The following is a 12,352-nucleotide window of genomic DNA, read 5'->3' on the forward strand; positions in this document are numbered from 1 at the left end:
GGGTAGCCGACACCAACAATGAAACAAAACAAAAAGGGGACCTCTACTCTCTACGTTCCTTCAGCCTAAAATTCGGAGATAATTTGTATTTTTCCCCAACTAGCACAAACCTCTAGTTATTTATATAAATTGGCTCGCCATCACCTGTCCCCCAGTAAGTCGTGCCTGCAATCAAAAAGTGATGTAGCTCACTGCTGTGAGAGTATATACAGCTGGGTACCACCCAGCCACCCACGGCCTAACCACTCAAGTAGTTATACAGGGTTGCCACCTCCCATTTTAAATCTAATGGCTCGTTTCCAGCTCTTCCGAAAGTGTATCCACATAAATAACTACAGGTTTGTATTAGTTGGGGAAAAATACAAATTATCTCCGAATTTGTAATTTTCCCTTGTGTAACCTAGTATAATTTATATTTATATACTATACTTGTACACATCCCCGATGCTTCCTGCGAGGTAGGCATTGGGAAACGTCATTTTTATTTGGAACATTCTTACTTGACGATCATATGCTATATCTCGCATCCAGTCCTGTATTGCTCAGGCACTATTATTCTCACCTTTGTATTGATAAGCAAGGTGGCAAGGTTTCCCTCTATTACTAGGCAAAACGGTCAATGACCTTGCCAGTAGTTGGACATATCCACCCACCTAAGGGTAACATCCATAATAAATAACATAAGGTTTTTTTTATTTTGGTGAGCAAATGACAAATTTCTATATAATTTGTATTTTTAAACATCTGACTTACACGGTGAATATATATATACATATAGCTCAAGTCCCTGACGTCACGGCAGAAATTCAAAACTCGCGGCAATCGCAGATTGAGTAGCCAGGTGTACCACCAGTGAGCCCTCACGCGACGTTACTTAGAACCATTCCATGTTTCTTCAGATTTTCTCTGCCGCTCACACGGGCAACATCGTCGAATATTCACTCGTTATTAACCTGAATTTTGGCAGTTATCTTGGTGATGTACTTCTAAATTGGTTATTGGCATTTGCTTATTTTGGTTTTGTTTGGTATTTGATCGCTATGTTTATAGCTTAAAAGGTAGGATTAGAAGTTTTTTCAATCTACTGTAAACTAACGAAAAACATGATGGCGGTAGCTAAACACTCCGCCTACTCTATGACGTCACAGTCATATGACGTAAGCTATAGTATGACATGCAATTTCTTTCCTTTTCTACAAAGAATGATAAGTGAATACTATCTTACAAAGTATTGATTTGATATTGGTATAAGATAAAAGGAATATGTTATTTTGAGCTATTTTCAAAGATTAAATAAACTAGCGTTCAGTTTATTTTACGCTACGCAGTTCTTAGTCAATCGATAGAGTATTACAAATTTCTTTGTATTGTTATTTATGAAAAGTAAATTCTTCATAAAAACCAAAGTATTTAAGTTTTATAAGATAAAAAGGAATGTTATTTTACAAAAATATTTGTCCTTTTAGTATATTTTCTTTAGATAATCTTTTTGCAGAGATTAAACGGATTTTGAAGCGAAGCGAAAAATCTATTTTTGGGTTAGGTAGCCATGTCGTCCTGATGGAAGTTCCTTCATTAGTAGCTTCCTAGGTTATATTTGACTACAGTGATATATCCCAGAGAATTTACCAAAGGTATCCAGAATTCTAACTCCTGGAGCGAATATCCCTTAAAATTGGATATCGCGTAATCAGAGGAGGTATTCTTGACACGTCTCATAGCTATCTACACCCCTAATAGCGTTTCCGCTTCGAGGGGGAAAAAGTGGCAAGAATATATTAGAGTCGTTAAAGAGGCAACGCTCTCGACACTCCTACTGTACTGTAATTAGTGCGCCGAATCGCCACCGCGAGGCGCCACCAAGCCATTCTTTGTAGCTTTGTAGGTGTTCCAGATACAGTACCATAGGGAGGAATTCATTATCCTTTTGTCAAAAAGAGGGTGGGTCCATCAGGACGACATGACTACCTCCCCTAATTTCGCTTCGCTTCAAAATCCGTTTTTTGGGCTCAGGCCATGTCGTCCTGATGGAAGTTTACCAGAGCATTAATGTATCTGTGGATTTTCAATAGTGCCGTTATCTCGAGATAAATATTTCCTATTTGGTCTTCTAGACCTAGAGACACTTGATGTAACCGTTATACATCAATTAACTGACCATAAACTATGTCAGCTCTTCCTGCCCCCTACAGGGAAGAGTCTGGGTAGACTCTAGGAAAAAACCCGAGGATTGTGAGTTCAAGGAACAATCTAGCGAACAGTTTGTATACTGTATAGTAGTTCTTTTAATTGTAGAGGTGCACTTCCTCTAGTATCTCCCATTTATTCCGTAACTGGAATACAAACCTACGCTATTTATTTAGGGGTATTACTTTCTGCAAAGCTGAAATGACGAGCCATTAAAATTTAGCGAGGATTAACTACCCATACCGCTAGTTAGCGGTGGTATGGGGGTAGCTTGCCACCGCTCCCACTCACACACCGGTGATTTAGCTCACTTTACTTTTAGCTCGGATGGAGATCGGTTGTAACCGCTCTTCCTCCTCGCCTATTTTGGACTGCCATTAATTTTTGTCTTTTAACTTACAATTTTTTGTATGTGTATATATGAAAACATTCTTAATGCTTATGTATATTTATAGAAATGTTGTAAGTTTCCTTTTCAGTATTTGTGCTGTGCCTGTGATAACGTATATGTCAGTTTCTCAAGACAATTGCGCAAGGCCGGGAACCATCTCTTCCGACCTCTCCCCCCTTGTCAATTGGTCTTCCTGTTGGCGGATAACCAGCGCTCACCAGCCAAACTATGATCGCTGGCACAACAGAACTCACTGAAACCTCAGCATGTGCCCACGCAACAACGATCTCCTATGCGCCAGCGCTCTCCTACGTGCCAGCCAGCACTCTCCTCGCATGCGCGCCACCATTCTTCCATGCGCACGGCAGTAATCTACCGCGAAAGTGGGGGACTCCTCTTTGTCATCTCCGCATTGGTCATACTCGGATGACCCACGAGTTTCTGCTAACTGACCAACACCAACCAACAAATGTCTTTCACTGTCTTGGGTTAGAGTTCTCTTGCTTGAGGGTACACTTGGGCACACTATTCTATCTTATTTCTCTTCCTCTTGTTTCATTAAAGTTTTTTATAGTTTAGATAGGAAATTTTTATTTTAATGTTACTGTTCGTAGAATTTTTTATTTGTTCCGTAACTGACATACAAACCACGCTATTTGATAGGGGTATTACTTTCGGCGTAGCTGAAATGACGAGCTATTAAAATTTAACGAGGGTTTACTACCCACACCGCTAGTTAGTGGGGGTAGGAGAGAGTAGCTTGCTAACCCCCCCCCCCCCCCTCACACACACCTGTGCTTGAGCTCACTTTGCTCTCGGCTCGGATGGTAGACGGACGTGTCCTCTCTCATCCTCGCCTCTCTCTTGGCAGCCATTAATGCTTTTTTACTTTTTCTTTGACAGGTTTGTGTGTGAAGTTGGCCTCTGCGATTATGCGCACCTGTCCTGGATTACCCGACCGCCCCTGCGGAACATTCATGTCGGCGGTCGAGACAGACCCTCACACCCTTTGCCCTTACTGTAGAGGTCAACGGTGTGAAAGTAATAACAAGTGTGGCGAGTGTAGGGAGTGGTCTACCTCCCAGTGGGAGAGGTTTTCTCGGCGATGTAAGAAGAAGTCTAGGCGGGATCTTTCTTTTTCAAAGGTTTCTTTGAAAGGAGAAAAACCCAAGGACTCTTCTTCCGTTGCCCAAACCTCCTCCGAAACTCCCACTCGAGCGATCTCTTTCGAGAGATCGTCGAGTGGTAGCGTAGACCATGGTTCTGTTTTCCAAACTCGGGGTTTGAGAGATGGCGTTGCCTCCCCTAGCGAGGCAGCTCCACCTCTCCCCCCGGTGGAGGATGTGTCATTAACCAATCTTTTTCAGCTTTGGTCTTCCTTGGGGCTTGAGGGTTCGCCCTCCAAGGAAGCATTACTTGACTACATCCGATTGGGTGCCGCTGTCAACCAATCGCCGACTTTGGCAGAGGTTGATTAAGTCCAACAGTCTCTCCTGCTGCTGTTTCTTCCCCTCGGGGGAGTTCACTTACAGAGACTCTTCTTCGGAGGACTGCAGAAGGTCAGCATGCTGATCCAACGGCCCCCGGAGGGCGCATCCGTCGCAAGGTTCGTCTTCCTTCACCTGCGGTGAGGAGGCCCCTCTTTGTTTCATCATCTCCGTTGCAGTCCGCCGCAGAGGATCCTCGTCAGCCTTCACCTGCCGTCACCGTTCCTGAGAGCTGATGCGCGCTACGCGCTTACGAAACCTGACTTACATGCTCGTCAGGCATCGAACCCTGTTACGCTCGCATACGTTCCTTACGTGCCATGATGGGCATGCGCGCCAACGTTCTCCTGCACGCCAGGCTTTGCCTGAGGTAGCGCGCCACTGCGTGCCATTAACCTCTGCGCGCCAGCGTGCTCCAAGTCGTCAGCGCTTGCCAACGCGCCAGTGCTCTCCTGTGCGCCAGCACTCTCCCGCGCGCCAGAGCCCACACACAGTGATCTCTCCTGCGCGCCCACGATCTTCGGATCTGGGCGCTGTCGGGAAGTCAAAGACTTCTCCTACGTGCCAGCGCTCGCTAACGCGCCAACTGCTGTCTCCAGCGCGCGCCATCGCACGTTCACGCGCAGTCACCCTCTCGCGCCCATTCTCTCCCACAAGATGCGTGCCCACACGCACAGGCTCCAACTGCGCGCCCGCGCGCTAGGGTATCTCTCCTGCGCCCGCCCTACGACATCTACTGGGGCGTGCGGACTTTCGCCCGCACGCCCGCGTGTTCAACGACCTGATCCTGCACGCGAACATTCGCTCGCGTGCGTGCGCGCAATCAGTCTCCTGCTCGCTCTCCTGTGTACCCACAGTCTCCCGCACGCACTCCTATGCGCCATCACTCTCCTGCGCGCCCTCGCAATCGCACGCGCACCTGCAGTCTCCCGCGCGCGAGGCTGCTGGACAAAGCACGGCAAGGTCTCCATCGCCGCATTCCCCTCCCCGCAAGCGCACAACAGTGCGCACTGCGGCAGAAGGGAAGCATCCAGAAAGGTCCAGGATCTCTTCTTCTTTTCAGGTGAACCCCCCTATGGAAACTCCTCCCAGGGATCCGTCGATCCCTGTCCCTCCAGAGGGAGTGTCTGACAGCGATGCTGTCAATCAACAGCCATGGTTCGGTCCGCTAATCAGAGCGGTTATGCAGGCTTTCAAGCCTGTTTTCTCTGAGTTGGGGCACAGATCCTTGGCTGTCTCTACCCCTCTGAAGAGAAAAAGAGGAGTTCCGGACGCGGTGACTTCTCCGAGAGCTAAGTTGCCTCCTCGCAGGCCTTCGAGGCAGGTTCCTTCACCTCCCCAGACTTTTTCTCCTTCCCTGTCGGACGAGGACTTCCCGTCCTCAGGGGAGTCGCGTGAGGTGGGACGTTCCATCATCGCACTAATGAGGGAAACCCCACCTCGCGTTGAAAAGTTTTCCCGGGTAGGGCTGAAAAGAACTTGCCACCGTTTATGTTAGAGTCCTACATCCTTCCCAGGAAGGAGTCGAAGGACTTGAAGACGGTACCAAAATCCTCGACAAGACTTAGGACGTAGTCAGCTAGCCACTTGGAGAATGTCCGCAAATCTCCCCAAGAAGAGCCTTTGGGGACAGGACTCTTCGCTGCAAGTTCAACATCCCGAGGAGAACTACAAGAGTCGGAGCATGCATTTTGGCAGGTGCTGACTCTTATGAAGGCTCTCAATGGGTTTGCCGACCCAGAGATCCCCCCTCGAGAGGGCAAAGACACGGTCTAGGACCGCGTATTTGGCACTCAAAAACCTTCTAAGGCCAGTGCGGCTCTGCCTTGGTCTCAGGGGGTTAAGAGTACCAGGGACAAGATCGCTGTTCAGCGCTCTGAGTTGTCCTCCTCCAACCGTTCCAGTGCCGGCGACAAGCTTCTCCCACCTCCTCGCGTATAGCAAAGGAGGTACTTCGAAATCTTGGAGGAGCCTTGTTTAGCCCTTCCTCTCCACCATTCGTTGGAATAGCTTACCGGGGGAGTCCCTCTTGAGAGACTCCAACCGGCAGGTCTCGTTCTCGGCAACCGAGATCCTTACCCAGGAGAAGGTTGAGAAGTGTGCTATGCAAGCCACTTCGTGGCTGGATATCTGGTTAGGGACCTTAGGTATCCTGATACGCTCTGAGGACTTCTCTAAAGAACGTACCAGGAAAGCTATGGAGACGTTCCTCCTCTCAGGCACTCGCACGATCGAGTTTCTGGCCCATCAAGTCTCGAACTTGTGGGAAAACACCATCCTGAAACGTCGGGATGTGGTGGCTGAGAGGTTCTATCAGAAGGTCCCTAGCACCGAGATAAATAGGCTCAGGCATTCTTCCTTAGAAGGAACGAATTTGTTTGAGCCTAAGGATGTGGAACAGGCCGCTGATAGGTGGAGGAAGTCCCACCAAGACTCCCTCCTGCATAGGGCTTTTTATATCCAAGCCCTATAAGCTTCCAGCACCCCAGCAGTCCCGTCCGACCAAGACCACAAAACCGATGGCAGCAGCAAAGACAGTGTCAAGGACAGGAAAGGCAAAAAGTCCTCCAGAGGAGGTAAGAATCCCAGAGGGAGCAGCCGAGGCCGCAAATGCTAGGATTGGCAGTCCTCCTGCATGTCCACCAGTGGGGGGATTCTTACAAAGTTGCGCAGACAGGTGGCAGCATCTTGGGGCCGATTCCTGGACGATTTACGTAATCAGTCAGGGATATCGCATACCGTTCACAACATCTCTACCTCCCCTGACGACGAATCCAGTGTCATTGAGCTTCCTTGCCATGTGATCAGCAAAGGGGCAAGCCCTTCGGGCAGAAGTCCAGACCCTGTTGAAGAAGGGCGCTCTCCAAGAGGTCCTCGACGGATCCCCAGGCTTCTTCAGTCGACTCTTTCTTGTAAAGAAGGTGTCTGGAGGCTGGAGACCAGTCATCGACCTCTCGGCTCTGAACAAGTTTGTCAAACCAACTCCGTTCAGCATGGAGACCGCAGACACGGTCAGACTAGCAGTGAGACCGCAAGAATTCATGTGTACACTGGATCTGAAGGACGCGTACTTCCAGACCCCAGTCCATCCGTCTTCAAGGAAGTACTTAAGATTCAGCCTAGACAACAAGGAGTACCAGTTCAAGGTGCTGTGTTTCGGTCTCTCCACAGCACCGCAGGTTTCCACCAGAGTGTTCACCCTAATATCTTCGTGGGCACACAGGATCGGCATCCGTCTCCTCCGTTAACTGGACGACTGGCTGATCCTAGCAGACTCGGTGTCATCCCTTCTTCAACACCGGGATAAACTTCTGGGACTTTGCCAGGATCTGGGGATCATGGTAAATCTCGAGAAGTCCTCTCTGCTTCCCATTCAAAGACTGGTATATCTAGGCATGATTATAGACACCAATCTCCGCAAAGCCTTCCCATCAGACGACAGGATAGCAAGGCTGAGGAAGGTCGCAAGCCCTTTTCTCAGACGAGAAGAACTTCCAGCCCAATCGTGGTTACGTCTCCTCGGTCACCTTTCTTCTTTGGCTCGTCTAGTTCCCAACGGTCGCCTCAGGATGAGATCCCTCCAGTGGCGGCTCAAGTCCCGGTGGAATCAAGGTTACGATTCCCTGGACATCCAGATCCCTATGGGACCTGCGGAACGGACGGACCTCCAGTGGTGGGTGACAGACGAGAACTTACGAAGAGGAGTGGATCTTCTCGTCCTCCCCCCGGATTTGATGCTGTTTTCGGACGCCTCAAAGAAAGGGTGGGGTGCCCACATACTGCTCCACACGACCTCAGGTCTGTGGTCAGAATCAGAAAAGGGCCTTCATATAAATCTTCTAGAGATGAAGGCCGTTTTTCTGGCCCTTCAACAATTCCAACAGTACCTTGCGGGTCACTCTGTGGTGGTGATGAGCGACAACACCACAGTAGTGGCTTACATCAACGAACAAGGAGGTACCTTTTCAAAGCAGCTATCCCATCTTACAGTAGAGATGCTGAGATGGGCCGAAGTCCACTCGATTCCACTATCGGCACGTTTCATTGCAGGCAAGAAGAATGTGCTCGCCGACAATCTGAGCAGAGCTTCTCAGATAATGAGTACCGAGTGGTCTTTGGATCATCTAGTAGCCAACAAAGTCCTGACTTTGTGGGGTTCTCCGACTGTGGATCTGTTCGCAATAGCTCTGTACTTCAAGCTTCCGCTGTACTACACCCCAGTCCTAGACCCCAAGGCGCTCTGGGAAGATGCCTTCCAACAACGGTGGTACAACATCGACGTTTACGCCTTTCCCCCCGTTCTGTCTGATGAGGAGGGTGCTCAACAAGACCAGAACATCGGTCAATCTTTCGATGACCCTCATAGCTCTGCTATGGCATCATGCGGAATGGTTTCCGGACCTTCTGCAACTCCTAACGGAGCTACCGAGAGAGCTCCCTCCACGGCACAATCTACTCAGATAACCACATGCCAACAACTTCCACAAAGCCGTAGCTTCGCTACGACTTCACGCCTGGAGACTATCCAGCATCTCCTCGCTGAGAGAGGATTTTTACAACAAGTTGCTGTCAGGATGTCTGGACACCTGCGAAAGTCTTCTGCAGCAGTCTACCAGGCAAAATAGAAAGTCTTCTGTGGTTGGTGTCGTGGAAGGGGTATCTCTCCACTCGATGCCACTATTCCAACAATAGCGGAGTTCCTCGTGTATTTGCGTGAAGAAATGTGCCTTTCAGTCTCGGCAGTGAAAGGCTATCGCTCAGCCTTAAGTCTAGCTTTCAGGCTGAAAGGAATGGACATTTCTTCTTCGCAGGAACTTTCTCTACTCATACGTAGTTATGAACTTACCTGTCCTCAGTCGGAAGTGAGACTTCCCCCATGGAACGTGGTTCGAGTTCTCAGGTCTCTTAAGAGACCTCCCTATGAACCATTATGCCAGGCATCAGATTGCCACCTAACCTGGAAGACTGTATTCCTGCCAGCTTTGACTTCGGCCAAGCGAGTCAGCGAACTTCATGGTCTCTCGTATGACATCGCCCATTCAAGGGGATGGGGGGAGGTAACGTTCAGCTTCGTCCCTGAGTTTATTGCTAAGACTCAGAATCCTGGTGTAGCGGATCCTCGATTCGACTCCTTCCGGATTTTTAGTCTCCGTTCTGTAACAGATGACCCAGACCATCTCCTACTGTGCCCAGTAAGGAGTTTGAGGCTATATCTTAAAAGAACACCTGCAGTTTATCCTCATGTGCCAGCCTTATTCGTTAGCACAGGGAGGACAAAGAGGAGGGTCACCAAGAAGACCATCTCGGCATGGATTCGTAGGGTGATTCATCTGTCCCTGAATCCAGATCCTCCTCCACCACGTCGCCCTAGAGCACATGATGTCAGGGGCGTAGCTACGTCCCTGGCCTTCAAAAAGAATTTTTCAGTGACGCAGGTCCTTCAAGCTGGGGTGTGGAAGTGTCAGACAACCTTCACAGCCCACTACCTGCAAGACGTGACCCACAGGAGGCTCAATACATTCTCTATTGGCCCTGTGGTAGCTGCACAACAGCTGGTTTAAAACCTCAAGCTCCTTATTGGACAAGTAGCAGAAGGTTGAGGGCATTGTTACTTGGTTTTAGTTTGCATGAATGAAAAGGTTTGACTGGCCCTTATTCTTTTCTTCATCATCCCCTCTCTTGGGGAAAGCAGCATCCTGGGTTCTCTGCAAAGCTGACCTCAAACCACTGCAGGTAAACCATGTTTCCTTGTGTTCCTAGTATTAAGTAAATACTGTCACGTCCCCATATCCTGATGAGGTGGTATTGGGAGAGTCCTAGTCTACAAGTTTCCATCTAAACAACTTCAGATCAACTTCCTAGGACGAGTCACACTTCGTTATGCCTTCACACAGCTTGCGTAGGCCGCAGTCCTTGCGTAGCAAGTTTCTAGCGAGGTGCAGGGACTCCTTATTTCTTGGGTGCTGACACACTCAAATAACGAGCCCCCGGGCAAAGCTAAAAAAGCCAGTACTGGTTGGGTCGTCCACCCTTCCTAATGGGTGAGTCACCCCTATTAAATAGCGTGGTTTGTATGTCAGTTACGGAACAAATGACAAATTCGTAGATAATTTGTATTTTTCCTAACTATACAAACTTTAGCTATTTATTCAAACTTGCCTGCCAGCCCTATCTCCCTTGAAGTCCTACCTCCAAGCAAAGTGAGCTCAAGCACAGGTGTGTGTGAGGTGGGGGCCGGGGTAACAAGCTACCCTCCCCTACCCCTGCTAACTAGCGGTGTGGGTAGTAAACCCTCGTTAAATTTTAATGGCTCGTCATTTCAGCTACGCCGAAAGTCATACCCCTATTAAATAGCTAAGGTTTGTATAGTTAGGAAAAATACAAATTATCTACGAATTTGTCATTTTCCTTGTTTCCTTTCCTCACTGGGCTTTTTTCCCTGTTGGAGCCTTTGGGCTTATAACATCCTGCTTTTCCAACTGGGGTTGTAGCTTAACAAGTAATAATAATAATAATATTGTGACGACTGTTTGGTACCCTTAACTGTGGGGCATTTGTTGACTGAATGCCCCACTTATAGTACGGAATAAAATAGAAATCTGTTTGAGGCTCAAGGTGAAGGTGGCAGGATCATCCTTGCCCATATTCTTGGACATTATGTGTCATACAATACTGGCAGTATTTTTAGATTTATTTCAGAAGCAGGTCTTCTGAAAGTTATTTAACTTTTACAGTGACATATTCTCTTTTATAGTTTTAATTGAATATTGTTTTATTCTTTATTTATAATAAACGATATCTTCATCAATGACCTTCGATGTCAGGATGCCAAAAAACTTCAAATCAGAGTCTCTCTCTCTCTCTCTCTCTCTCTCTCTCTCTCTCTCTCTCTCTCTCTCTCTCTCTCTCTCTCTGATGGTGATGTAATGATGCCCTGTTTGATAATTGTGCTCTGGGCAGCTAGTATATATTTTTCATAATGGTATCAATAGTTCAACAGTAAATAGTCAGATTAGCAAAGAGGGAGGTTTTACTCTTCAAACTTTGTTCATGACCCATCTCAAATGCAAAGGCTGATTATTTTTTTTCTTTTGCAGGTATGTAACCATCTTTGTAGAGAGAAATGTTATACCTATTACAAAGGTAAGTTTTATCAGTTGTGAAATACAGTAATGTTTTTATACATGAAAAATTTAATAGCCATTGTTTTAAAGTAAATATTCCAATTTTCATGTAGGATCTTTTGTTTGACTGGGAATAAGTAGACTGCCAAGGAACTTAGTTTATAAAGAAAACTGCAAAGCCATGTAATTTTGATATGTTGATGACAAAACCAGGAGAGTCTCACACAATTAAGATTAAGAAATTTTTTGTGCTAATAGATTAATTTTATTGAAAAGACTATATTGAAGATTTTTTCCTTGATCTTGGTGAGGGTGGGTGGGATCTAAGCTGTGAATATTGTTATTGTGTTTATTAATTTTATATGGTGATAGCCATCTATATGATGATTACTATGCCTATTTGGATAATTGTTGTCACTTGTTCTCTACTAAGTTTCAGGGACTCTATGGTCCTCTCTTGTCCTTGTCTGTCTGCACAATACATTTACAAGCCTTATTTTAATTCTGAGACAAGTTTTTATTTTAAATTATGAGACCATAGTGTTTGTATCATTGGATTATATGTTATTTCACTCATGACTTCAGTATATATTTTGGTTTTAATTTTCCTTGATTGGAGACTGAATGACAACTAGGAACTTATTTTTATTTCAATAAGTCCCTCTTTACGAGAGAATGCCTTGACGTAGTCACTTGGCTTCTACACAGAATACCATTTACGTGTTGAAGCCTTGTTACTGGCAAGAGGGCTCTCAAACTGGCGAATATTTTTTTCCTAAGTTTGACTCAAAATTTGTCTCATACTTTTTCTATCTCTTCTTATAACTTCAACATCCTTCATATTTTATCAACTGTTACCCACCTTAATGTCCAATGTCTGTCTCTTTTTACTGTATAATTTTGAGAAAGTACAGTATACCATTGCTGGGATTGGGGTTAATTTCAAAACCAATTGTGGGAGCTGTGGTGGTCTTGCCAACTACCGTATAATATTTAGACCAAGAAAATGTCAATATTTCCATATTGCCAAGTAGAACTATGACATTGAAAGAAACTGACCCTCGGATTCCAGAAGGGGCTGTTTTTTTAAGATAAGACTCATAGCATTCTGTCTGGTTTGTGGGAGTGACTGTATTTTTTAAATGCTCTCAGTCCCATCAAGT

General features: G+C 46.6%; 1 protein-coding gene across 2 annotated transcripts in view; it reads left to right on the plus strand.

Annotated features, from left to right (window-relative positions):
* The window catches only part of siz (Brefeldin-resistant Arf-GEF family protein schizo), a 389,510-nt gene that overhangs the window by 20,507 nt on the left and 356,651 nt on the right, over positions 1–12,352 (plus strand). The window contains exon 1 of one of the 2 annotated variants that reach the window (XM_068376731.1): positions 11,174–11,208. The exons of the other annotated variant lie outside the window; for it this stretch is intronic. Coding sequence (XP_068232832.1) covers positions 11,189–11,208 — 20 coding nt within the window. The 5' untranslated portion in view covers positions 11,174–11,188. Of the gene's footprint in view, positions 1–11,173; positions 11,209–12,352 lie in introns of those variants that run through there. 2 annotated transcript variants of the gene reach the window in all.

This window comes from Palaemon carinicauda, chromosome 7, assembly GCF_036898095.1.
Source record: "Palaemon carinicauda isolate YSFRI2023 chromosome 7, ASM3689809v2, whole genome shotgun sequence".
Taxonomy (NCBI): Eukaryota; Metazoa; Arthropoda; class Malacostraca; order Decapoda; family Palaemonidae; genus Palaemon; species Palaemon carinicauda.